Consider the following 24976-nt stretch of genomic DNA (forward strand, 5'->3'; position numbering starts at 1 on the left):
AAGAAAATGTTATTTTTCAAAATTAAATAATCACATAAGTATTAGGATTTTATATTTACAAATAGTTAAACCCGATGGATATAATTTCTGTTTACCTTGCTCTAATAAGAACTATGGAAGCAACTACATATCGTTAATTTACTTGAAGACATTCATGTTTTTAAATAAGCGATATGTACTAAATAAGAATTAAAAAAAAAACTAAAATATATTTACTTAAAACACTCAAGTTTCTAGCTTTAAAATTGCTCTTGTAAATCACTTTCTTATGAGGCTTACAAAAATATAAATATACACTTCATAGGATCTGTCACGTCTTTTTCTCGATGTTACATACTTTGCGCAAACTTAAAATACTCTCGAGCAGGGTATAAAAAAAGTTTTGTTTTGCTATATAAAATGTGTGAATTACTTGGCTAACATGTGTACATGTCATTCTTGTTTAACAAACCACAATGTGTAAATGATATTTAGAAAATAATGCATTGAAATGGAACTAAGTCTGCCCGTTGTGGGTGCAAGTTCCTTGATGTCGTCGTTTATCCCGCCGCTTGCAAGCATCGCTGCAGTACGAGGCAGTGAAGCAGCAGTCGAATTCAGCTTCGTCCAAGCAATGTTGACACCATCTCTTTCGTTTGACCGCCTTTAACTCATCTCTTAGGTTGTCCAATTCAGCCTTGTTTCGAGTCAGTTGCTCATTTAACGTGAAAACTTCTTGTATCAGTTCCTGATAGTTTGATACTCTTCCTCCTTGCATTTCAAAAACTGGCGAAGATGCAACGCTGTTCTCCAATTGCAATGTGATGTCCTGCAGCGTCTCTTGACCTTCGGCTATTGAAGATCGGCGATTTGGTTGGAGGCGCTGTGACAGATTGGGAGTTGCTACTGCCGTTGCTCGCTTTCGTTTCTTAGCCGAAGCGGGCGTAGCAGCTCGAGGGCGTTTATTGGAAGAGCTCACTTCAATCGCCTCCATGCAATGGGAAAGCGCACGGTTAATGAGATTGTCGGCATCGCGAGGATCAGCAGAGAAGCTAAAGTAATGCATTGGCTGATGCAGCAACATCGTATGACATTGGTATTCTCGCATCGCAGCGTTATACGGACGTGTCGCTTTAATCTTAAGTTTTGAAATATCCGCATCTATTGGGAGTATATCACGTGCTGGAATGAGCGCACGGGAATGATCGCCACCAAAGAAGCGTACGTCAAATATGTTGCTCTTCTTGCTCATCACGCGAATAATCTGTAGGTTTAAGAAATAGATGAAAGATGTGGACATAATCTTTGAAATGATGTATCTCACCTTGGCCGGCCAGTAGGGAGAGCCTTGTTGCTTGGCGTAGACCAACTCATGACGCTGAGTGCAGGGTTTGGCAAACCAGAATGCAGATCGGCTCGACTCCATGGAATGACGATAGCAGTCAGAGCAGCGACTTATTTCACGAATGTCATGGGTGATATCACGTACCAGCCACTTGGTGGCATTGTACTCCTCGCACTTGGTGCCAAAGAAAACACCAATATTGTGCTGCAGGTCAAGCACATCGATAAGAAACTGCGACAGATGCTTGTACTCTTTCATCTCAATGCTATGTGAAATATCCGAGATACCGAGCATGTCGTTCTTGAAGAGTAAGTTCTTAACGATATTCGAGTCGCCTTCGCTCCAATGACGAGTCATGTGTTTGCGCACATCTCTATCAATCCAGCTGTGATGCTTCTGCCACGCGTAGTTCAGCAGACAGTTTAGCTCATCAATGGACATGTGTGGCGGATTCAGCAAATCGGCCAACTTTAGCAGGCGGCACGGTGTACACAGTTGCAGATCGTCGTTAGCCTCGTTATCTGGAGCTTGCTCGCTTTTGATATATGGACTGCATCGCTTGCGCTGACGCGCTGGTTGCTCACTAACGAAATACACATCATCTGCACTGTCCGGCTCGTGTTTGAATGAATTTCTGGAGATGATGTTGATGTTACTATTGCAATCAACCTCGTAGGTAGCTTCCTGTTCTATTGCTACTCTAGGTGGCGGTGTTACTCTGTCATTTGGAGTACCATCCTCACTGCTTGACTCCTCCATATCAGATTCGTTGAGGGGAAGACGATGTGGTTGACACCTGTCCGAGGGCACCGAGTAATTTGGATGTATGGGTTTCTTACGTTGACAGTCAGCATGAAAAGAACGCGTACACAAGAGACATTTCTGTACTGGTCCAGCACTGGGCAATTGACACTCAAAGCAATACGGATCATACTTTAGCGATTTATGCTTGCTCAGCTTCTGTGGAAAACAAAGCATTACTTGTTTGCCTTTGGTGAATGCACCTTTTTCTTTTGGCACTAGAATGCCAGCCTTGATTGCATTCTCTACTGCCTGAGAGGCTTCATCTACATATAATTGGCAAACCATAAACATCAAGTTAAGACTTCCTCAATGAGATTTCAAAACACAAAGAATTTCTGCATACCTTTTGTCATTAGCGTCAGCAAACATCGTTCCAGGATTTTGATAGACCTGTAAGCCCCGTTTTTTAGTTTTTGCATCCAAATTGCCACGGCACCGGCTGGCAATGTCGTCACCATATTTAAAAATCTTTTATTGAATCCTTTATTTTGTAGAAATTTGTTTCACCAGAAACGCAGTGCAGAGTTGCCAGACAGTCGCATATTGGTCGCAGCGCATCAGCTGTTTCAGTCCGTGTGTACCTGCGGTCCACTGAAGCCAGTTTAGATATTTTATAGCTAGTTCTGGTTATTTTCGAAGTTCGGTGATAGAAAATTTTGAAAATTGCTATAAGTTGGAAATCTGGTTATTTTAAATATAAATTTAGCTATGTTTTACTACTATTATTTTTTCTTAAAACATGCAAAAGCCCAAGAAATATCAAATTTACATGTTTTCTAGCTAGAAACAGTTGTTTTTTTTCCTCTAAAGTTGGCAGCACTAGTGCGATGTTATAAGATGTTGAACGGCTATTATTTCCTCTAAAAAGTTGACAACAGTGGCTGTGTGAGATTAACAAAAACAATAATAGCATCATCAGCAGCAGACGCAACATAGGCAGAAATAGTGAATGAAGCCAAGCAACATCAACGGACAGATCTAAAAATAATTACAAAAGTGTTGTCGTTCGTTGAACTAAATAGATAAAGGTGATAGACGCTTTTATTACACATTACGTCTTCGTTTTGTACTGAAACTGAATGCTCCGACACGTAATATAAGTAAGTTGATCGATCATGTGAATTCGCTGGAATCTGACGCATCTAGTTGTCTAACCACAAGTTATTCATTGTTCGTTTTTAATTAGGAAGAGTGCAAAATGGCAGCTTCGGTCATTGCCGATTTGTGTATATTCTTGCTAACTTGGAATGTGGGCACTCATTCGCCCAAAAACTTGGAACTGACTTCGCTGTTGGCCCTAAATGGTACCACCAACTGTCCGGAAAACCAACTGCCGGACATTTATGTGATTGGCTTGCAGGAGGTGAACTCGAAGCTGGGCATATTCAAAGACGATCCATGGGTTCTGAAACTGGCTAGCACTTTGAGTGAACACGATTACGTTAGGATTAAATCGGAGCAGCTGCAAGGCATTGTAATTGCAATGTTTGCCCAGCACAAGCATATACCGCACATGAAGGACATTGAGGCGGAGGAGACACGCACTGGCCTGGGTGGACTGTGGGGAAACAAGGGCGCGGTGAGCATACGACTCAGTCTTTATGGCACGGGAGCTGTCTTTGTTTGCTCCCACTTGGCGGCGCATGATGACAAGCTTAAGGAGCGTATTGAAGATTATCATCAAATTGTTGACAATACCAAGTTCAAATCTCCGAGCTATCGGCGTATTTTTGATCACGATTTTGTATTCTGGTTTGGAGACCTTAACTTTCGCCTGTCGGGAGATCTATCAGCTTGGGATGTACGCAATACTGCAGATCAAGGCCGATACGAGGAGCTGCTCCAAATGGATCAGTTGGTGTTGCTGCGAGATACGGGCAATGCGTTTAGCTTGATGGAGGAGATGCTTCCTAATTTTGCGCCCACTTTCAAGTTCCATGAGGGCGGCAACGAGTACAATCTGAAACGACGACCAGCTTGGTGTGACCGCATCCTTCATCGCGTGCAAGTCAACAGTTATCCGGCCATTACCCTGAGTGCCAAGCAGTTGTCTTATCAGTCGAACATGGACTATACGCTCTCCGATCACAAGCCAGTATCAGCGACCTTTAATTACAAAATTGAAACCCACAATCTAACGTACACCGACGAGGAACTGCACGAGATGACACACGGGGCGGCAAGCACAATTACAAATGTTAGTGTGTTTGCTTTTATCACAATAATAGTTTATCATGGCTTGCTTTTATTTTGATTTGCTCTTTTCCCGCTTCTTTTATAGTTATTTAATGCCGAACTAGAAGAATTTCAAAGGTAAATGAAATCAAGGCACTTACTGCCTTCTGTGTGTACGTAAAGCAATCAATCTCATATCATGCAAAGCATATACATATATATGTATAATATACAAGACATAAGGTGAAACTTTTACAATCGCACCTGCAATTTAAACCATATTTTGTGATCATTTTCATTTAACGAATCTCAGTATAACTCCACAGTGCAATTATATTAATAAATTTATATATATATATACTCAATAAGTATAATCAAAGACGTTATATATTAAAATGGACTAAAGGAAATACTCCTAAACTAAATACTCTTCTTCCATACCAAGTTATTTTTTATTTAAAGAGAAACCATTGTAAAATGCATGATTGTTAGAGTTGTAACGTAGTCAATCAAATAAAGCAATATCTATTTTTCTTAAATTACTTATAAAAATTAAGAAAAATATACACTTATTTTGAAGTTAAGCAAAGACATCTCTTGTAAAATGTATAATTGTTAAAGTTGAAAAGTTGTTGATTAAATAAAGTAATATCTATTTTTCTATTCAATTTAACAAGTTATCAATTTATTTCAACGCATGCTTAAAGTTTCATTAATTTAAGTGAATAAAAATGGGAGTACATCGCTATCAATTGTGATATGCGAAATAAGATTCCCTAGCCATTCGCTAGTGATGTGTGCGTGATTGAATATTCTGTTAATCACGACTGAGGTATTACAATATAAGAAAAATGTTTTACGCCGGAGTATGGTTTATTTATTTCTTGTAGCAGAATTATCTAAGCCAATGTTTTAATATTATAGTCATATGTCTCTAATCATGTGCTCATCTCTATATATATTGTGTTTGACCTCCGTTTCGCACGCTCCTTATCTATGTTATCTATAACAACAGGTGTTTTGGGAAGCTTTTAACGATGCGTCGACAGAAATTTATATTAGGTATATTTCACTGTTAAATACAACAACAAAGGTCGATTCTGACAGTGAACTGATAAAACCAGTTGGATTTTGGTGGTTTTTTTTTCTTTTCAACGCATAAAGCAAAACACGATGTTAGTCGATGGCCGACTGTCTGTCAGCTAGTATCGACTTGTGATTGAAATTTTATAACACCACAGGTGTTGGGGGGTTTTTTGTTCTTTCATGTCGGTGATTGCAATAGATTGTTACTGGCTGCATTGAGGATGGGCTTACATATTGGCATAACTGATTTTATTCGACACGTGCCGAGGAATTATATAAATATGTACATACAATACGATTATGGCTAATAATCATTTAGACAATTGTGCAATTAGCTGGTTTAACGTGTAGTATGAGTAAAATAATTTGATATTTGACTTTAGTTTTTGCTGCCGTCGCCAGATAACAACTTTAGAAAAAGCCCCTTGACTGTAAATTGATGAACAAGTAAATAAATCATTTTATAATATTGTACCATCATAGATAATGAATAGTCAACACCCGGAACTGTATCAAAAAATGCACTTTTAAATATACCACGCCCCCTTTTAGGAAAATGAATGATATTCGATTGATAAATTGTACAAACCATAAAAATCGCAATGTTTATAGAGCAATCGCTAGACTGATCGGTGCTTTACCTCCACTGGAGTAAACACTTCTAATGTTTACATTAGATTTCTCACATTCGAGGGCAAGATTTATTGTGTACACGAATCAGGCACTTTATATGGAGAACACTTTATATGGAGAGTTGCTAAGTCATTGAAACAGAGAAGAGAGAGCATGTGAAACAATCAAGTAAATAGGGAACGCTTCATGCGGAGCTAAAGAGTTGACAGAATATATGAGAACAGAATTGAAGCAGACAAGAAAATGCAAATTAAACGGAACAAAGTGTGTCTGTGTATAAGAAGTGTAAACATTGTTGTTTATAAACAAACGGGTTTCTTCGAGTAGGAAATTATTGTGGAAATATCACGCCTGGCAACTAATGAATGGCGATATACTTCCCCTTTCTGGAATATCCATACTGAATACCAAAGACTCTCTCCACTGGCAATTTTATTTTGATTTTGTAATTTTAGCGAAATACAGCTAGTCAAGAAAGTCTTTTGACAAAATTATAATTTACAAAGTTTGTTTTTTAAATAGAAATAAATTTATTAATACCAAGAAAAGGTATTCTTTTTTCTTTAATTTTGTAATTATTTAATTTTGTCAAAACAGTTACTTGACTAAGTGTAAATGTCCGCTAATTGGGACAAAAATGTAATTTGAGTCGCGATGGTAAAATTTATGACCGATACATGAAATCTACAAGTGAATATCAGCACGTCCTTATCACTGATAACGAAACTTAAATAAAAATACCCCCTAAAATTCACTAACATTGATAACATTCATAAAATTTCTTCAAAATAACATTCGGATATGCAATGATTAAACAAATGTATTTTACACGCAATGAATGGAATGTGGTTAACTCATCTGCCCTGTGACAGTCACTCGATCCAAACAGCTGATGATGGCATTATTCATGTTCCAAAACAATACACGAAAATTGGCGACTTTATCAGTGGTCTCCCCAGAGATAAACACGATTCCGAACCGACTGGAGCGAGAGCGAATTATGTATTATTGTGGTCTCGTTTCTATTTCGCTATCGCGCTACGAAACATTGAAATAAAAAACCCCATCGCTTTCGAGCGACAACGGTAAGGTCTCGGCTGGTATAAAAGCCGAACATTCTGTGGTAATATCGTTCATAGCACAGCCAACAATCGGCGAGAGCTGAACGCAAAGCACAAAGCGCAAAGTAATTAAAGTAAAATCGGAAAAAAGTACCGCGTTGCCGGGAGTCCCCTACACAGTGGAAACGTCATTAGACTCAAATTTTGGCAGCAGCAAGCAAAACAAACAAATTGGATACACACACACAGACTAACACACCAATACACTGATTAGATGAAGCAACAAAAAGTAACATCTGTAAATGCAACAACAACAAATACAAAGCATACGTAGAAGTGACTAAAACGGAATACGAATTTGGCGATCGGTGATTTTTGTGTGCGATTAGCATTGGAAAGAAACAGTAATTCACACAGAAAAAGAGAGAGAGAGAGAGACACACACACACACACACACACACACACACAATGGGCGTGAGAGTGGTTGAGACGGATTCGGCAAGCGATTCGTATGATGATGAGGAATGTACGACGTGCAACGCAAAGCACAAAAACAAAACCAACAGTCCCAAGCGAACCACAACGGAAGCTACCAATACAACGTATGCCAGCCGGGATCTTGTTGGCAACTGCAAGGAATATCGCATTGAGAATAATTGCCGCGATTTGCGCATCATTGGCAATGGTAATCGTGTGCGCATCATTAACAACACGGGCAATCTGCAGATCATTGGCAACACAACCAGACTAAAGATCCAACACAATAGTGGACACATCAAGTACACGGGCAACGATGGACGCATCTATCTGGGCAGCCAGTCCCAGCAGCAGAATGTCGACTACATTGGCTGCAATGGTCTCCTCAAGGTGGTCAAATCCCTCGATCTGCACAGCAATAAATCCAGCAAGCGAACACCGAAGCAGAAATCCCAGAAAGATAATACACCTCCTCAAAGTATGGGTGTGGAAATTGATAACAATCTGACAATTGTAAACGGAGTGGCTGGAAATATTGTAATCAAAAATGCGATTAATGTGAGCATATAAGCTCTAATTAATTCTACCCCTCAAGTCCAAAGTCTAAGCTTGGTAACTTGCCTGTTAGTTTAACAAAACAAAATGCAGACATACTTACATTTATATATATGTATGAGTAGGTCAGTACGAATGGTTCCTATTGTTATATAGTCATTAGCATTAGCAAAACTTTCTGACTGCTTTAATTTGACCAGGCACTGAAAAGTATTATCTGCCACTTAATAAGTGAGCAAATGTTCACAAATATCATCATATAAGTAGTTATATATTAAATATCTGTATTTATAGTACTTAGTTACAAAATCCACAATGTATGTATGTGGTATTTAAAAAAAAAAGCAAATCATTCCATGAATGAGCTCTGCAATTCATTATTAAACTTAAATGCTTTTAAACATATTTCTTTATTCTTGATAATCGATCTGTGACCATAAGGTCAAAAACCCCCATTGTACTTATACAAAATGTAGCTCAGACTTTCCCAAGTGGGTAAATACCACTATGATTTCTTCTTAAAGTATGCACAACTGACCCAGCATGATTAGGTATTCTTTTCTGTTTCCTAGAACTGATTTATTACTCATAATGATGAGTCTTGGACGGACTTGACCTCATTTCGTTGTAAACTGAAAAAAGTACCCCTTATATAAGATTGTGTTGATATGCCGTTTACTGATTAAATTCGCTTTTACTAAATGCGCCCTTGTACTTTTGTGGAAAGTGACAAAAAAACGAGCATTTAAAATTTCGGGGATTTTATTAACGAGTGCAGGCACATAAAACAGTTAAACAACAACAATTGATCATAAAATTTTATACTTTTGTGTTTTAAAATCAATTGACTGATATGAATAAAATCAATATGTGCTTGTTCAAGTCCTAAAATAATTTATGGGTACAGTTGTACGGAAAGAGCTTTATTTCATGTAATCTGATTAATGTATAAATCAAGTAACTTTTATTATGTTTATACTGTGCCTTTGGGATAAAATGTTTCGGACAATAACAAAAAATTGTACCTCTTTATTTTATGTAATTGCGAATTTTAAATGTTCTTAAAATTATTAATTTGCTACGCACCGCCATCTATGGCACATCGGTGTCATTTTGTGCTCTGCCTCCTAGGTGGCACTTTTATTTTTCGCAAACCGACAAAAGGTGGCGCTAAAGTTTGATGGACTCTGACGTCACTATGCTAAAGTACAATGGTCGCATTCACCAGGCACGTTTGCTCCCTGATAATTTTTGTGATACCTCTGATACTTCTGGTGCTTGATTGGAAAATCTCAAGTAAAAATATGCTGGAGATAAAAAATCCCAATTCAATAGTTGCTGGAGTATCAAATCTCGTGTAAAAATGTGCTGAAGTATAATATATAAAATTAAATAGTGGATATAAATATCCCAATTAAAAATGAGCTGGTAAGAAAAATCCCAAGTAAATTTTTAATGATTTGTAAAAATGTGAAGTAAAATTGTACTGGTAGGGAACATAAACCAGTGCCAGTAATAATTTACTGTAAGCTTGAATTTTCAAGCACTTTAAATGTAAACTGGAAAATTTCGACTAAAAGTACAATTGGTCCAAAAAGTAGTTGAGACAGATTTGAAACAATTTTCAAAGTAATTTACTGTGGACTGGATGCTCAACTGAATTTAAAAAATAATTATTTTTCGCTGGGAACATTCAACTCAGTAAAAATATTTAATCGAAAAATTTAATCAGTATTCCCAGCTCTGATTCGAATGTTACCTGCGCTACAACTAATTTATACTAGACAAAAATAAGACAAATAATCAAGATTAGCTTTTATAAAAATTTCAGATAAACGTAGAAAGTCAATGTGTTCGGCTGTGTAACTGAAAGTAATCGCACTTCATATACCGCAGTTTTACAAAGACACATTTACTGAAAAATCGTTCCTTGACAATATACTATTTAAATTTCAGTTGTTCCTTAGTTTCATAGTAAAGTGCTTAAAACCTCTTGATAATTAATTGAGTCATGCTACCCATTCGCAAACAACTGGCAATAGTTGGAGGTGCATGTGGCAAAACTAGTATGATAACGGTCTTTCGTGAAAATCAGTCTTGTCTGAATCAGCCCTCGGTGCCCACGGTGTGGGAACATTATGAGGCAAAAGTTGAGGTGGAAGGATTACAGGTATGGTCCACTATTTGAACATTAGCTGATCAACTACGTCTTATTGCTGCAAGAGACATATCGAGCTCTATTTGCATAAATAACGTAAGAGCCATTTTTCCGAAATTTGTTTTTTGATGCAAATGTGTTTATAGTTACCAACCGCATCTGCACACAAAATATTTAATTTGTATTGTATATATTTACGAAGATATTGACCTGTCAATTATAACGTAAGCGACAAGCGGTATACGAAAAACGACACACAATTACTCAAAATTACTCTCTCCTGTAAAAGTTGCTTTTTGGCGCGTACGTTTTCAATGCAAATAGGGCTCGATATATGGTACACATCTTATTTTAATTAATGTGTCAGGGTGGGATACCGTTTTTCTCAAGACTAGAAATGCTTGAGCATGATTCATATAGATTATCTTTTTTTCTTATTCGCCATTGTTTTCCAGAGATGCACACAGTTATCTTATCAAGTTCTTGTTTAACAAGTAGTTCATGTAATTATTATTAATCATCATTTAATTGGAATTTTCTTCAATTTAAGGTTGAATTGTTAATAAAAGAGACTAATGGAAATGAGGATTACGATCGACTTCGACCTTTGAGTTATCCTGGTACCGATGTTGTTGTAATCGTCTTCTCGATAGATTGTCGCTTTTATTTCGAAGCTGTAAGTGATAAATGGAAACGGGAAATAAGGCACTATTTACCTAATGTTCCAATTATTTTGGTTGGCAACAAACGCGACTTACGCTCTGATCCTGATCACTTAAAGGCAAGCCATAGTGTATACGTGAAGCCTACCCATACATAACAATTAAAAAAAAAAAAATGTCATATTATTCACAGGAACTGGCAAAGCGTAAGCAACAAATTATTACAAAAGAAGAAGGTATGGAAATGGCCCAGAGGATCAAAGCCTTTGCATATCTTGAATGCTCTGCCTTGACGCAAGAAGGTGTACGGGAAGTCTTTGAAACCGCAACTAGAGCCTCATTTCAGGTCGTATTGACGAAGAATAACAAGAAAAAATGTGTCCTACTTTAAATATCGAAATGTATAAGGCACATCACTATCGCAAATATTAAATAACATTGCATAAAAACGTTTGAATGAAGATGTTTTATATTTTTTAAAACAATTAAAAATATATTTCAAAAAGTTATTTTTTTGGCTTGTTCTCATTGCGATTTTAAACAATTGTTTGTTGCATAAATTAGTAAATTTAAATCGCGCGCCTTCATGATCTTTCGCATTGGCAATCACTTTGTGAAGACAAAGTCTATAATCATCACTGTGAATGGCACCTATTTTCTTACAAGATATGGCAACTTTACGACTAGTGTGTAGTTCACGATCCCTTGAACATTCGCGAACAAGTTGAACTGTTCATTTTAATTTGTCTGTTCACTTGAACTTGTTCTGAAGAAGCTAGACAAACTCTTCTTAAAAAATACAAACATTTTGCGACATTTAAAAAATAAAGTCATGTTTGGGGCCGCACAAACCACAACGAATCGTATGAACGATTTCGAGGTGGCCTCGCCGCCCGACGACTCCGTCTCAGCGCTGGAGTTCAGCCCAAGCACTTTGCAAGTTCAGAAGAATTTCCTCATTGCCGGCAGCTGGGACAACAGCGTGCGTTGTTGGGAGGTTGAACAAAATGGAGCAACAGTGCCAAAGTCTATGAAATCGATGGGTGGACCGGTACTGGATGTATGCTGGTCGGATGATGGCACCAAAGTCTTTATGGCCTCCTGCGACAAACAGGTGAAACTATGGGATCTTGCCTCCGATCAAGTAATGCAAGTAGCCGCTCACGATGGACCGGTCAAAACTTGTCACATGGTAAAGGGACCAAACTACACGTGCCTCATGACCGGCTCCTGGGACAAAACGCTCAAGGTATTTATTCAATTCACCTTTTATTGACAGCTTTCCACTGATGATGAACACTTGCTGATTTCTTCAAGTTTTGGGACACTCGCACGCCAAATCCAATGATGGCCATTAATCTGCCCGAGCGTTGCTACTGTGCAGATGTCGACTACCCGATGGCCGTGGTTGGCACTGCGGGACGTGGTCTAATTATTTATTCACTAGAGAACAGTCCAACCGAGTACAAGCGACAGGAGAGTCCGCTTAAATATCAGCACCGCACCATATCGATATTCAAGGATAAGAAAAAGACACCCACAGGCTATGCGCTGGGAAGCATAGAAGGTCGTGTTGCCATACAGTACGTGAACCCGGTCAATCCAAAGGATAATTTTACATTCAAGTGTCATCGGTCGACGGGCACTTCGGGCTTCCAAGATATATACGCCGTGAACGATATTGCATTCCATCCCGTGCACGGCACGTTGGTCACCGTTGGATCGGACGGCACATTCAGTTTTTGGGATAAAGATGCGCGCACCAAGCTCAAATCCAGCGAGGCCATGGATCAATCTATTACAAAATGTGGCTTTAACGCCAATGGCCAGATATTTGCGTACGCTGTCGGCTATGATTGGTCCAAGGGTCATGAATACTTCAATCCGGCAAAGAAACCACAGATATTCCTGCGCTCCTGCTACGATGAGCTAAAGCCGCGCGTCAACTGATCGGAATCGTGTTTTAGTTTAAGTCTTAACATGTATTGCGAATAATATCAACCATTTTAGGTGTATCGTATCATTAAATATCGAGAAGCGCATTCACATTTGCATTTTTATTGAACTAAACAATCACTTAATTGATTAACTCTTGCACTAATGATGTCCCTTATCGTCGTGACCATCGCCGTGACCATGACCGTGATCACCCTGACCCTTACCAATGCCCAGCGCATATTCCGCTCCAATTGTGATCAAAAATGCACAAAAGCCGACACCGAGTCCGCGGAACATGAATGTGTTCAAGCGGGATGCATGTGTGCCGAATGCCTTCTTTTCATAACGCCAGGCTTCATTCCTGCAAACAACAATTGGAATAGTTTAAGTTGAAGATGTCGACACCTGGAACTGGCTTCATCCACTTACCTCAGCCATGGATCACGCAATCCCTGTCGGGCAAGGGATTCCTTCACCTCCAACAGCTGTGGCACGTTCTCCACCTTGTAGATGGAAGGATGTGGTACCTTGTAGGGTTCTGCGTGATGTCCACCCATGTTCTGAAATTATTATTATTCCTTTTTAACAATACGAAATGTTTATGTATCCTATGTTAACCTAGCCCAAAACATTACATAAGTTAAACTATGTTTTAAACACTCCTCACTGCGTAAACGAATCAGATATAAATAACAACTACTTAGTAATAGCTCGTTATTCCAAATTGTTTTGAATTTGATCAAAAACAATAAGAAAATGTCAAGAAATTAATAAAAATATATAAATAAATTACACACACTTTGCTGACAACTTAACAGAAATGTTAACGCAATGCTAATATCTGTCAAATGTTTTCATTCGGCAGCAATTTGCAATGATCTGGCAACATCATTTAAATATACATTCAGGCCACACGGGATGTAAGGTTGCCACACGTTAAAAACATTGATTCAATACTTCAAAGAGCGCGCAATTTAAATTTAAAGTAATAATTTGGAAAAAATTAATAATTTATTAAAGATATTTCATTTGGAGGTCGTTGAGAGAATTTTAATTTAATTTAATAAAATCCACAAATTTGACAAGCTTAACAAAAAATTTTCAAACAAATAAAACTGCAACCTACAATGTTTTTTTTTGTATTTTTGATATATTTATTGATACTTTTATATTAATTTATTTTGCAATCAGTAGAACATTTGTAAATTTTAAACGTGCTTAAGTGAAAATATACATTTTGTTTATTTACTGTTTTCATTTATTTTTTTATATTTTCTTTTGTTTTTCCATTTAATTTTCTAATTATACAATAAGTAATAGTAATATACATATACGTTATTAGGATTTATGTTAATAGCGTTTTTCTTGCTCTTCACACTTTAGTTGCGGTTTTGTGTGATTGCTACAAATATAGAAAGGAAACAATTTAAAGCAAAGAAAAAGATATAACAAAATACTGTTCTTACGCTTTGATGCTTTGTCATTTGCATTGTATTATAATAGCTAAGTATAAAAAAAGGCATGACTTGCACGCCCGTTAATTATTTAAAATACAATACATATATAGTAGTTGCTTTTTATATTCATGAACATTACTCGCTTCATTCTCATCTTTCATTAGCGATTTTCAGCGCTTGGAAATGCAGTAGCATGAACAATTTATCAATTATTAAATATCTCAATCAATATATCTTTAAATTTTAAACTATGTTTGGAAGAAACTTGTTTAAACATATATTAAATTGGTTTTTTTTATTTCTTATTTTTGCTTTGTTTTGTTTGGTTTTTGATAAAAAATCACATTGAAATGCGTTTAAATCAGTTAATCAATTGAATAATTGTCAGCTCTGTGGATTTTACCTTGCACTTATCGTTTGGATTTATAAATGTTTCCATTAATTATATTATTTTATATTTTTTTGTGGTTTATCTGGTTAACTGTTAAATAATTTTGTTTGTTTTTTTGTATTTTCTTTTTGTTTTGCTGAATCACATTTCGAATTTCTAAAGATTAATTTCATAATTTAACACATGTTGTTGCAACAATTTAGGTATTTTGAAATCAAATTGTACTTTAAACTTATTTCTGTCCCCGTTCGCGGATTGCGTTGTGTGCGTCGGCTTCTTTGGGAAGCTTTGATTGTAGCCGCAAGGAGCAGATTGCCGTCTAGACGGATTCTTCGGCCAATATCTCGTTGAGCAGGCGATTGAGGCTGTCCAGACCGGTGAGAAAGCCACCATCGGGTCCATGGTGCACGGGCGCGGCGGCTGGAGTAGGCAACATGCTGCCGTTCCTCGGCACAAACGCAGTGTGGGCAAAATCAATGAGACGCACATCCACAAAACAAGCCGAATCATCTGTGGGCGGTGCTGACATGTCCAGGGATTTGGAGCCGTGAAGCAGCGCTGTGTTACCCCGAGCAGCTGCAGTTGCTGAAGTCTTTGGCTCAGTGCTATTGTTGTTGTCACTCTCGGCACTGGCACGTCGTTCCAGGGAGTCCAGCAAGATGCCCGAGAGCAGAGAGTTGCAAATGTTCTCACAACTGCGTTGCACCGCCGACGTTGCACGCGTCTTTGAGGGCGAAGAGACGGCTGAAACGGGTGTGGATGTTATTGTTGACTTCTTGGCATCCCTGGAGTCATCGTGGGCCGCATAGTGTTCATCATCATCTTTGCAGCGCAATCGCTTCACGGCGCCCTTTACCGACTTCAACGACGAGGCGCTGGAGGAGGCGGGCGATACAATTGACTTGATGGTGGCACTGTTTGAGACACACGAGTTGCCAGTTGCATGGGGCGATGACGGGGTGGCTCCCACACCACCAGCTGCTGCTGCTGCCGCTGCATCGAAGGATTGCTGTGACTTGTAACGCTTGAACATGGCCTCTGTGGGTCCAATTATGCTGCTGTCGTAGTCCGAGCTGCCGTCATCGGAACTGTTGTTACCTGTTGATTAATTAAAACAGAATTTGTAAGTGCTGGTATATCGAATAAATCCATTATATCATATCTTACATGTCTGTCGGCCACTGGCCACGGCTTTGATCTGCTCCGAGAGGCCGGAGAAGTCGTCGCTGCTGTTGCTGCTGTAGTTCATCCATGAGTCACCGGAATGTGGCGATGAGGTTGTCACGCTGGGCAGCGCTGGCTCTGGATCCAGAAATACTGTCTCTTCGGAAATTGGAATGAATGCAGGTGTTGCGTTGTTGCCACTGCTCTTGCCCCCAGCTGATGATTTGGATGGCAAGACGCCGCAGCTGCGCGGTGGTGGCATCACGGACAAATGCGAATGCTGAGACTTGTTGGTCTCATCGTCCTCCTCTTCCTCCTCCTCCTCTTCCTCCTCGTCTGTGGTGGTGGTGGAGCTGGTGGCAGTCTGTTTGACACCACGAGCCGCCGCCTCCGCAAAGCCGCGCTTGTGCAGATGACGACGCGTGGCCAGATTCAAGCGCGAATTGGAGTCATTGGATGCATCTGCATCGTAGTTACAACCATCCGCACCGGTGCTGCTGTTCGTTGCCGACGCATTGCCGCTATCAACGGCGGCCACCAGCTGCAAATCCTCGTCGGTATCGTGCGGCTCCAGCTCATCGCCCGCCTCATGTCCAGCCTCATCGTCCTCGATGTCATCCTCATCTATGCTATTCTCTGGATGAAAGTCAAACGCTGCCTTAGGTTGCACTTCGGCCGATTTGGGTGCTTCCAGCCAGTCATCCAAATCCATGGAGGGCGGATGGGCCATTGGATTCTCCTCGTAGCCCTCGTAGACAATAAGCAAGGAGCTGTCGAAGAATAATAGAGTTAAGCAGAGTCCTTACACAGAACTAAGAATACCAAACCTTAGAAGCAAAAGTCCTTATCTTCCCCTTGATACTTCAACAATTTCAAACAATCATAATATTGTCAAATCTTTACCGATTTCCTTGCGGAATTTCAATTTTATCATTATTTGTACCTCTGCTTTGAGTCTGCATAAAAATTTGAAATATCAATTTTTTTTTATTCATTCATTCATCATTCAACGTTTTTCCATACTTTATACATAATTCCCCATGATACTTCTTCAAAAACTTCAAACTGTCATAACTTTATCAAGTCTTAACCAATTTCCTAGCGGAATGTAAATTTGTATCATTTTTTGGTCTCTATTTTGATTCTGCATCAATTTCAGAAAATTAAATTTTTTCCCAACAATGTCCATTTTTGGCAACTTCAAAAAAAAAGGAGTGTTGGGAGAACTAGATTTGTGTAGCCGATTGACCGACAACTCGATATATATATATATATATTTTTTTTTTTCAAATTGATTCACAGTTTATATCCATACTCAGAATGCTTTTCTAATTCCAATTTTTTATTTTCCTTTTTTAGGTTTTTTTTAAATTATATTCTTTGTTTTTTTTAAATGATTGTTCTGCAATTTATAAAAAGAAAATAAGAAATTTGCTTACCAGGAGTAGAATCTATAACTGGATTGTTTCTCAATGACACGTCGCAACTGAAGCAATCTCTGCAGGATCTTGCGTATGACACGGATGCGCAGACGAAAGCCATTGTAGAAGAAATCATGCAGTGCGGTCTTGAATCCCGACTCGTTAAGCTCACGTCCCCAGTACTTGTCCCGCTTGGCGTACTGTTCCAGATCCGCCTGATAGGTTTGCATGCCGCATAGACGGACACCCAATGATCCGGATGTGCTCGCTGCGCATTTGGCCATCTGCTTGGAGCGCTTCTCAGCGGATGCATCGTCACCATGCTGTCGAGTGCCCATCTTCAGGTCCAGAATGCAGGGATTACGAAACTGCGACGTGATATTCTCGAGCATCAGAAAATCTGTGAAATGTAATCAAAATAAAAGATTAGTCAAGCAAATTCCTCGAGTTGTGAGCTGTTATCTAATTGAATATAGTATATAGGTTGCTGTCCAGGTCCCGAGCCAGGGCACAGATACTAACATTGCTTATTGGAGTTGTCAAGTTGCGAAATGCTCTTGATAACATCGGCCGCATTTCCGTTCTTATGCACCTTCATTCTGCAAATAATCCAGGCGAGATTGTGTGGGATTAATATGGAATCAAGCGGACATTTAATATGCTGCAAACCCCATTTAGATGGCACAAATGAGTGACCTAAAACAAAACAAGCTGCAAGTTTTCTGTTTTCTTTTTTTTTTTTTTTTTTAAATAACATATTTTGTTCCATTGAAAACACAGCATAGGCAAAAAGCGCCACCTAGACAGGTAGTTCAGTTTACAGTCGTTAATTAAAATAAAAAAGTAACCAATAAATCAGTGTGACCAGTTTAGAAAATTTTAAAACTAGATCTAGCATATTTTAAAATGTTTGAAACTTTTTAGGCTTATTGAAAACACTAGGAAAATTCATGTTCATAAATACTAATATTTATTATTTTTATTTAATATAGCTTTTTTTTACTACCAAAATTCTGACAGCACTGACTTTGCTTTAGCGTTTTTTGCTTTCAATGGAACAAATCATGCTGTGATTTTCCAATTGGATTTGGAATTGAAATTTGTCAAGAAAATACTCATACTATATTATTGTATTGTAATTTGCATACCCAAATACCCGTTATGTTTGAGAGGGGCGAGTGCGTGTTTGTTTTTTGTATGCATTGCACAATCTAAAACAAAAATAAAATTCATTTCCATTTGCTTCGCTGAATGCTCCAGACATGTGTTATATATATTTATATATATACATATGTACATAATTTATAATATTAGTATATACAGACACATGTGTATACATATGTGTGTATATCTTTATTATTTATTTATTTATTTTTTTTTTTTTTGTCAAAAAGTAATATTTTTAAGGTGCAACAACTTGAGATGTCTGTGGACACGTCTCCGGAACGATTCTACATACCTTAGAACATCGTCACGCTTGCGCTTCGAGGCGCTCATCTTGCGAACGGGAACCGCGGCGGCCTCGTCCCGGAAACTGGGGGAGTAGCGTTTGTCCAACTTGATGCCGCCCATGGAGGTCGCTTGCATAACGCCTGGAAATAGAACGGGACCGGCGGGCGATAAGTCTAAGGTCTGTGAGTCTTTCTCAGTTGTTTTATAACTATATTTAATGGAGTATCAGTTATCTTGTGGTCCTGGGTTAAAGGTTATGCATTGTGCAAATATGGACCTCGAAATATGTATGTTAGACATTAATAAGCTCATTATGGAATGAATATGCAACACAGACAAACAGTTCAAGTAGACAATTTCCCCAAATGATTTTCGGACATTCCATTCGGATGGACAATGAACATTGAAAAGTATGCGATACATAGAGAATGACTTATGACTTATTAGACCTAAACAGGGTGCAAATTGAGACCTAAGGAACAGATAAATAGGGAAACAAGTGCAAAATTACTGTCATTAAATATTATCAATAATTTCCACTTGGTTTTTTTTTTTTTTTGTCCTATGAGTTATCTTAAAACCATAAAAAAACATATAGTTACTTATAAGAAACTGAATAGCTTATTGTAATTGAATTGAAATTGTATCTGTAGTTTGTAATTAATGTATAGTATAAATTAGATAGTAAAGTATAGTTTATAATTAAATATAGTATGTGTTTTGATTCATACAAACCCGTTGAGGCCATTGTCTTTTTTGGCTTGCTTGCATTTCTAATCGTCTTTCGTACTGTGAGAGTCTCGGAGACTTTCAGTTCCAGAGACAGACAGAGCAGTGCAGAGCTGAGAAGAGCAGAGCAGAGCAGAGCGGATCAGATCCGATTAGATCGGCAAGGCCTTAGGGAGACGACGACGATGACACATGACTTAGACAACAACAACGTATTGAGCGGAAGGGGGGCAGCACCGATGTGCGTTCTGAACAAACACATAAAATAAACACGATTTTTTGTTTTGGTTTGTTTCTCGAATTTGTCAAGAAATTTCAAAATAAATGGCAATTTTTATATATTTATATATAGGTAATTTTGTAAAGTTTACGCATTTTTCATTCTCAATTCTCAGTTACATTTCGTTTCGATTCGTTGCGTTGCTTTTCGTTTCTGTTTCGTTTCAGTTCGGTTTTGGGCTGCTCTCCGAATTGGTTCAGCGGCAGATCACGAGCGGGTCTGTCAGTCGGCACTTCGAACCTTTGGATAATACGAGCATAGAGCGTAGATATGTAGTGGCAACGGGCACGCCCCCAGATCCAGGTCAGTTACTGTCGTACTGCCTGCTGTCCAGGGGTGTGCATTTGTTCACATTTGTACTTTCATTAACTGAGCAAAAAGATTGTACAATTTTTAATTTAAATTCAATTTTATTGAAATAAAAACTAAAAATTCTACAATCTCCAACGATGGTGCATTGTCAAAGGATTGGATTGGATGAAGTTATAGATTATAGCTTTTTTTTTACTGGATAAGAGTGGTTTTTTGTATTTTATTGTGTGTTTGCGACTTACCCATTGCTGTCATTTCGCTACTAACTAAAAGTTCTTATGATAAATTGGTTCTGTGTGTGCAGGTTGAGCTTTTGAGCTTTTGGCCAGGCGCTTGGACTACTTCCAGGCGTCGAGTCAGACAATAATTGGGCATAGCAGCTATAATACTTTTATTTTGCTTTTCGTATTACAAATATTTAAAGCTAGAATTTACCTAACTTATTTCTTTTCTTTTTTTTTATTGATTTTCTTATTTCATTTTTTTTTCTTTTCATTTTTTGCTCTGTTTTTATTTGTAATCAATCAATTTCAAAACTTACAGTCTACGCTTATCACATATAGGAATATAATACTTAAAATAAAAATGAGATTTTTAAATGCATTTCTTTTTTCATTTTTCTAAGGACGATACAAAGGAGCAGAATAAATTTGTTTTCTTTTTTTTTTTTTTGGTAGTTTGGACAAATGCGAAAAGTTAGTACAAAAATAAATGTTGAAAGAATACAGCAACAGCGATTTCAGAACTCAAAACAAATGGCAATGCAAAACGCGTTCTTAAAGATACTCTCATATCAATTTTTTTTTCTTTTTTGTTTTTTTGTTTTTTGATTTATTTATTATTTTCGAGTTTATTTTGAAATGTATGACAGTACAAGCAGTTAATTCGAAACGAAATATCATATGAAGCGCTTCGGTAGATTCGAGAATCGTTTAAAGTGATTAATAAAAGAATATAGTCGGTATCTTACCTTTGTACTTGGGCACAAACTTCTGTATGTCCTGCGGAATGTTCTGATAAAAGTCCAATTCGCGCAAATTCAGCGGCTTGATCACCGTCGACTGGTTGAGCAACAACAGGCGAGTGTGTCCTCCGACCTGCAAGAGAATTGATGGAATATATTGGTGTCAGTTGAGTCATAAATCAATAGAGCGTATCTTAAGAGTAGGCAAGTCAAGTCGTGTGGCCATAGCCATAACCTACAGTATCTTATCAAATCTACGTCATGGCACAACGCCTTGATAAGCTGCTCATTTGGTTGTGTTGATTACAGGCGGTTAATCTTTATGAGCTTTGACTTGTCACCAGTAAAAGAAAGAGACTCAAAATACGACCAACCATATTGAATATCAGGTCTATGTAAACACTAGTCCGAACGGGGATTCAATTGGATTAATGACAAAGTTTCGTTTTAATTGTAGTTGGCATTCATTATATTCAAAATTCAACTCATTCCGTGATACTTATAGCAATGACATTAAATTTACAGTAAATGAAAATACATTTGAAATAGCTTCTTACATTTTCATATATATTTATCAACAATTCTTAAAATGGAATTAATTTGAATGGGATTCTCATTGCCATGAACACAATTCGCAATAAACTGAAACATGGATTTGGTCATAATAAGAACAAGTCAGTGCACAGCAGACAAACAACTGCCCAGCAGTCTGTTTCAGCAGCAGCTAGTGGAAGCAAGCCAGAGAAGAGCATAGTGGATGACTCCAGAGTCAGTAATCGACGGTCAAGGAAAACGACCGTGAAGACTGCAAAACATTCCGTAGATCCATCTGCAGCTGGTAGCAGTGCAAATTCCAAGAGCCCAGAAGGCAGCGTTATGGATCGCAAAAAGAAGTCAACTATCAAGCCGAGGAAGACCAAGTCGTTTAAGGCCACAAAGCCATGTCCCACGCCCACCAGCAAAGAATTTCTTAACACTGAAAATACTGCTGGACCTAATCTAAGAAGAGCTTCCAGAGTTTGTGACTCTGCGCACGAAGGTCGTTTGGTTCTTCACTCCAAGCTGGAGATTCCAATCGATCAATTGTTCAAATTGATATTCTCGCCATCCGCGTTTTATAAAGAATTCCAAGCCAAACGGAACACCACAGATCTTCAGATGAGCGAGTGGAAAACCAATAAGGATGGTCAGCGAGTACGCTTTGTAAGTATGACGTTAGCACTACAAGGTAATATTGGCCCAAAAACATCAAAAGTCATCGAGGAACAGAGCATGCGAAGGTGCAGTGCTTCCGGTGAGCTATACTCGATAGACGTTAAATGCACTAATGAGGGAATTCCCTATGCGGACGTATTTAACATACTTTTGCATTATTGCCTCATTGATAATCACAATAATACCACCGAAATGAGTGTCTTTGCCAATGTTAATTTCATCAAGCCCACCTGGGCCGTAATCAAAACGTTCATCATGAAGCATTCATTGGAAGGTCTATCCATTTTCTTTAGCGATTTGCAGCAGGAGCTACTAAAGGAAATAGCCAAGTCTAAAAGAAATTCAAAACGTGTATCTTGAACTTTGTACATATATTAATTGAAATATAGTTGTTACCCCTCCCTGTACCTTTTTCAAATGTGAGTTAGCATATTATTTATTGAAATGACACAAAGTAAAAAAAAAAAACTAAGAGTAGGCATAATTTATTTAAACTAAAATAAGTATGGACGAATGAAAACACAAACAAGGAAATAGAAAAAAACATTAATAGTTCACTTTTTTCAAAAACTGTCCATTTTTTATACTTTTCCCTTGACACTTTTTTAGTAAATTTCAAACTGTCATAACTTTGTCAAATCTTTATCGATTTTCTTGTGGAATTTCAATTTTATCATAATTTTTTAATTTAATTTTAAAAAATTTTATAAAGGATCTTTTATCATAATGTGAAGAAAAGAAATCAGAAACTGCGCTCGCAATATACAGATAAAGGGTGCACTTTTTTCAGTCCCATTGCTGTTTAGTTCTAGATAAAGTAAGGTTAAGTTTACCTGATTGGAAAGTGGATGAAGTGCCACCTCATCTTCATTTTCCAGGAGATCCTTGCTGAGCTGTGCTGAATGCTGCAATGTCTTTGCCTTTCCGCAGCTATCGGCAGCTGATTGTGTTGATTCGGAGCATTGTCGCAGCCAAGTTGGCGGCAATTGCTGTTGTTGTTGCTGCAGCTGCTGATGTTGATGTTGTGACTTGGTGGGAGTTGAGCAACTGCTGTTGTTGTTGCCACCGCTGCTCACCGATAGTTGCTGAAGATTAGCGGTTACCAGGCTGCTGCTGCTGGTGCTGGTGATGCTGCTGCTGCTCCTCGTACCAACAACATGATGATGGGGCGATGGGGCGGGCGATTGCTGCTGCTGCTGCTGCTGATGTTGTTGCTGTTGTTGAAGGAAGCTGGAACCGCTGGCAAATTGCAACTGTGATTGCAATATGTTTAGGCTAGCTGAGATTTGTGTAACCAATTGCTGTTGCTGCTGCTGCTGTTGTTGCTGCTGCTGCTGCTGCGGTTGTTGTTGCTGCTGCTGCTGTTGATGTAAATCACGTCCATGGATGCGTTGTTGCTGCTGTATATTTGGAACATGCTGCTGATATGACGACAAGTCAGAATCTCCCATGCCCCAATCCCCCAAGAAATATACCATTCCCTGCCTCGCGAAACAGTTTAACAAGTTGTTTGTTGCTGCTGCTACTGTTGTTGTTGTTGTTGTTGTTGCCGCTGCTGCTGCTGCTGCAGTTTTCCCGTTTGGCAAAAATGGGAAATCCGTTGTTGTATCTGAAACGATAAACGAGAATTACAATTACAATTGGGTTAAGCATGTGAAAATCCCCGATCAAGTAACCGGTTACGAATATTCCGAGTATATTCTCAATGCACACACCATGAGATTCGAGATTGCAGCTGACATTGCACGCGATTAATTCACTGATCTCAGAGATCTCATCATGCACTTGGGCATTCCGCTCAGATGTCAAGCGGGTTCAATGTCATTTCCTCATCGGAACACGGAATGCTAATAACTACGAGCATGTTCCGGTTTTTGATTGTATGCGAGTGAGAAATTGAATGATCACTGATGATATAACAATTTCATATGATTCTCAACAAAAATTCAACTAAAAGTTTGACTGGATAATATTTATAGAATACATAGTTACAAAAGCGATAATTTCGTAGAGAAAGTTAGAATAAAGCTGAAAACAACAAATTTTGTAATACTTATTTGTTTCAAAAATTAGGTATTCTTTTGGCCGTTTTTCATAGTCCATTTAACTGAAATATTATATTTTTTTCGCATTCAATTCTATACATTTTACGTGAAATATCTTTCAGTTACTTAACTGACCTCTTAACTGCACTAACAAAAAGTAGTATTACTTCTCAAATATTGCCGATGTAATTAAATAATAATCTTTATAAACTTAAGCATTAGAAAAAAATATAAAATAAATCAAATTTAAAAAATTCTTAAAGGACAGGACTAATCAGCTGATGAACTCAATACAACTGACAGTTGCCAAGACTAATACAATCCAATGATGCATAATAAATTATCTGAAGCGTAGTCGCACTAACTAACTCACAATTAGATGATCTACTCAGCCGACAATCTTCATCGCAATCAAAACGATCTGTCAACCATGGAACGAGTAAATGCGCGAGTATTTACATATATATAAATATATGTAAATATATATTAGAAGCGTTAAATGAAGCGTGTTCTTAATTGAATTCCATTGCTCGTGCTCATGATCAGTCAGCCGTGTGGCACGTGGAACGGCATGAGAGTGCGGTCATTGATATTGATAGCTGCAGTTATCAATTGTTCAATTGTTCAAATGCTCAAATAATTAAGTTATCGTTTGACAAATATCAATCGACTT

The 24976-nt window shown here is 38.1% G+C and overlaps 7 protein-coding genes across 11 annotated transcripts in view; 4 read left to right on the forward strand and 3 right to left on the reverse strand.

The window, feature by feature from the left end:
- Window positions 1-9: 9 nt before the first annotated feature.
- On the reverse strand, window positions 10-2707 carry LOC117784203 (zinc finger MYND domain-containing protein 11). The gene is made up of 3 exons (XM_034621868.1): window positions 2472-2707; window positions 1304-2391; window positions 10-1243 (listed from the first exon to the last, which is right to left on the reverse strand). Exons 1-3 carry the CDS (start codon window positions 2584-2586, stop codon window positions 497-499), a joined length of 1950 nt encoding a protein of 649 aa, XP_034477759.1. The 5' UTR covers window positions 2587-2707; the 3' UTR covers window positions 10-496.
- Window positions 2708-3018: 311 nt separating this feature from the next.
- On the forward strand, window positions 3019-4856 carry LOC117784204 (phosphatidylinositol 4,5-bisphosphate 5-phosphatase A). Of its 2 annotated transcripts, XM_034621871.1 has the most exons (3): window positions 3019-3228; window positions 3315-4325; window positions 4410-4856. In XM_034621871.1, exons 2-3 carry the CDS (start codon window positions 3327-3329, stop codon window positions 4443-4445), a joined length of 1035 nt encoding a protein of 344 aa, XP_034477762.1. In that variant the 5' UTR covers window positions 3019-3228; window positions 3315-3326; the 3' UTR covers window positions 4446-4856. The 2 variants fall into 2 exon arrangements, with proteins under 2 accessions (XP_034477762.1, XP_034477761.1); XM_034621870.1 differs by having other exon boundaries at window positions 3315-4856.
- Window positions 4857-7133: 2277 nt separating this feature from the next.
- Window positions 7134-8518, forward strand: LOC117785068. The gene has a single exon (XM_034622955.1). It carries the CDS (start codon window positions 7552-7554, stop codon window positions 8128-8130), a length of 579 nt encoding a protein of 192 aa, XP_034478846.1. The 5' UTR covers window positions 7134-7551; the 3' UTR covers window positions 8131-8518.
- Window positions 8519-10029: 1511 nt separating this feature from the next.
- LOC117784228 (ras-like GTP-binding protein Rho1) lies at window positions 10030-11392 on the forward strand. The gene is made up of 3 exons (XM_034621900.1): window positions 10030-10285; window positions 10824-11054; window positions 11129-11392. The coding sequence occupies exons 1-3, from the start codon at window positions 10127-10129 to the stop codon at window positions 11324-11326; spliced, it is 588 nt and encodes a 195-aa protein (XP_034477791.1). The 5' UTR covers window positions 10030-10126; the 3' UTR covers window positions 11327-11392.
- Window positions 11393-11689: 297 nt separating this feature from the next.
- LOC117783859 (mRNA export factor) lies at window positions 11690-12977 on the forward strand. The gene is made up of 2 exons (XM_034621413.1): window positions 11690-12184; window positions 12253-12977. The coding sequence occupies exons 1-2, from the start codon at window positions 11768-11770 to the stop codon at window positions 12883-12885; spliced, it is 1050 nt and encodes a 349-aa protein (XP_034477304.1). The 5' UTR covers window positions 11690-11767; the 3' UTR covers window positions 12886-12977.
- Window positions 12954-13687, reverse strand: LOC117783860 (NADH dehydrogenase [ubiquinone] 1 beta subcomplex subunit 3). Its single transcript, XM_034621414.1, has 3 exons — window positions 13671-13687; window positions 13303-13433; window positions 12954-13234 (listed from the first exon to the last, which is right to left on the reverse strand). Exons 2-3 carry the CDS (start codon window positions 13428-13430, stop codon window positions 13033-13035), a joined length of 330 nt encoding a protein of 109 aa, XP_034477305.1. The 5' UTR covers window positions 13431-13433; window positions 13671-13687; the 3' UTR covers window positions 12954-13032.
- Window positions 13688-14149: 462 nt separating this feature from the next.
- Window positions 14150-24976, reverse strand: part of LOC117785389 — a 31023-nt gene continuing 20196 nt past the window's right edge. For 2 of the 4 annotated variants that reach the window (XM_034623359.1, XM_034623358.1), the window contains exons 2-8: window positions 23092-23867; window positions 21050-21176; window positions 18766-18898; window positions 17829-17905; window positions 17325-17706; window positions 15889-16655; window positions 14150-15819 (exon numbers count right to left, since the gene is read on the reverse strand). In XM_034623359.1, coding sequence (XP_034479250.1) covers window positions 15041-15819; window positions 15889-16655; window positions 17325-17706; window positions 17829-17905; window positions 18766-18898; window positions 21050-21176; window positions 23092-23736 — 2910 coding nt within the window. In that variant the 5' untranslated portion in view covers window positions 23737-23867 and the 3' untranslated portion in view covers window positions 14150-15040. Of the gene's footprint in view, window positions 15820-15888; window positions 16656-17324; window positions 17707-17828; window positions 17906-18454; window positions 18475-18765; window positions 18899-21049; window positions 21177-23091; window positions 23868-24976 lie in introns of those variants that run through there. The other 2 variants (XM_034623360.1, XM_034623361.1) reach the window with 2 other exon arrangements.

Source organism: Drosophila innubila (assembly GCF_004354385.1).
Source record: "Drosophila innubila isolate TH190305 chromosome 2R unlocalized genomic scaffold, UK_Dinn_1.0 1_C_2R, whole genome shotgun sequence".
Taxonomy (NCBI): domain Eukaryota; kingdom Metazoa; phylum Arthropoda; class Insecta; order Diptera; family Drosophilidae; genus Drosophila; species Drosophila innubila.

Excerpts from the sequence above, each read along its gene's own strand:
- LOC117784203 (XM_034621868.1), bottom strand. The coding sequence starts at position 2,586 with ATGGTGACGACATTGCCAGCCGGTGCCGTGGCAATTTGGATGCAAAAA. Across the intron at positions 2,392-2,471 it reads GCTGACGCTAATGACAAAAG|ATGAAGCCTCTCAGGCAGTA; the intron begins GTATGCAGAAAT and ends AATTATATGTAG. Across the intron at positions 1,244-1,303 it reads CTCCCTACTGGCCGGCCAAG|ATTATTCGCGTGATGAGCAA; the intron begins GTGAGATACATC and ends TTAAACCTACAG.
- LOC117784228 (XM_034621900.1), top strand. The coding sequence starts at position 10,127 with ATGCTACCCATTCGCAAACAACTGGCAATAGTTGGAGGTGCATGTGGC. Across the intron at positions 10,286-10,823 it reads TTGAGGTGGAAGGATTACAG|GTTGAATTGTTAATAAAAGA; the intron begins GTATGGTCCACT and ends CTTCAATTTAAG. Across the intron at positions 11,055-11,128 it reads CTGATCCTGATCACTTAAAG|GAACTGGCAAAGCGTAAGCA; the intron begins GCAAGCCATAGT and ends TATTATTCACAG.
- LOC117784204 (XM_034621870.1), top strand. The coding sequence starts at position 3,327 with ATGGCAGCTTCGGTCATTGCCGATTTGTGTATATTCTTGCTAACTTGG.
- LOC117785068 (XM_034622955.1), top strand. The coding sequence starts at position 7,552 with ATGGGCGTGAGAGTGGTTGAGACGGATTCGGCAAGCGATTCGTATGAT.
- LOC117783859 (XM_034621413.1), top strand. The coding sequence starts at position 11,768 with ATGTTTGGGGCCGCACAAACCACAACGAATCGTATGAACGATTTCGAG. Across the intron at positions 12,185-12,252 it reads CCTGGGACAAAACGCTCAAG|TTTTGGGACACTCGCACGCC; the intron begins GTATTTATTCAA and ends GATTTCTTCAAG.
- LOC117783860 (XM_034621414.1), bottom strand. The coding sequence starts at position 13,430 with ATGGGTGGACATCACGCAGAACCCTACAAGGTACCACATCCTTCCATC. Across the intron at positions 13,235-13,302 it reads TTGCGTGATCCATGGCTGAG|GAATGAAGCCTGGCGTTATG; the intron begins GTAAGTGGATGA and ends TGTTGTTTGCAG.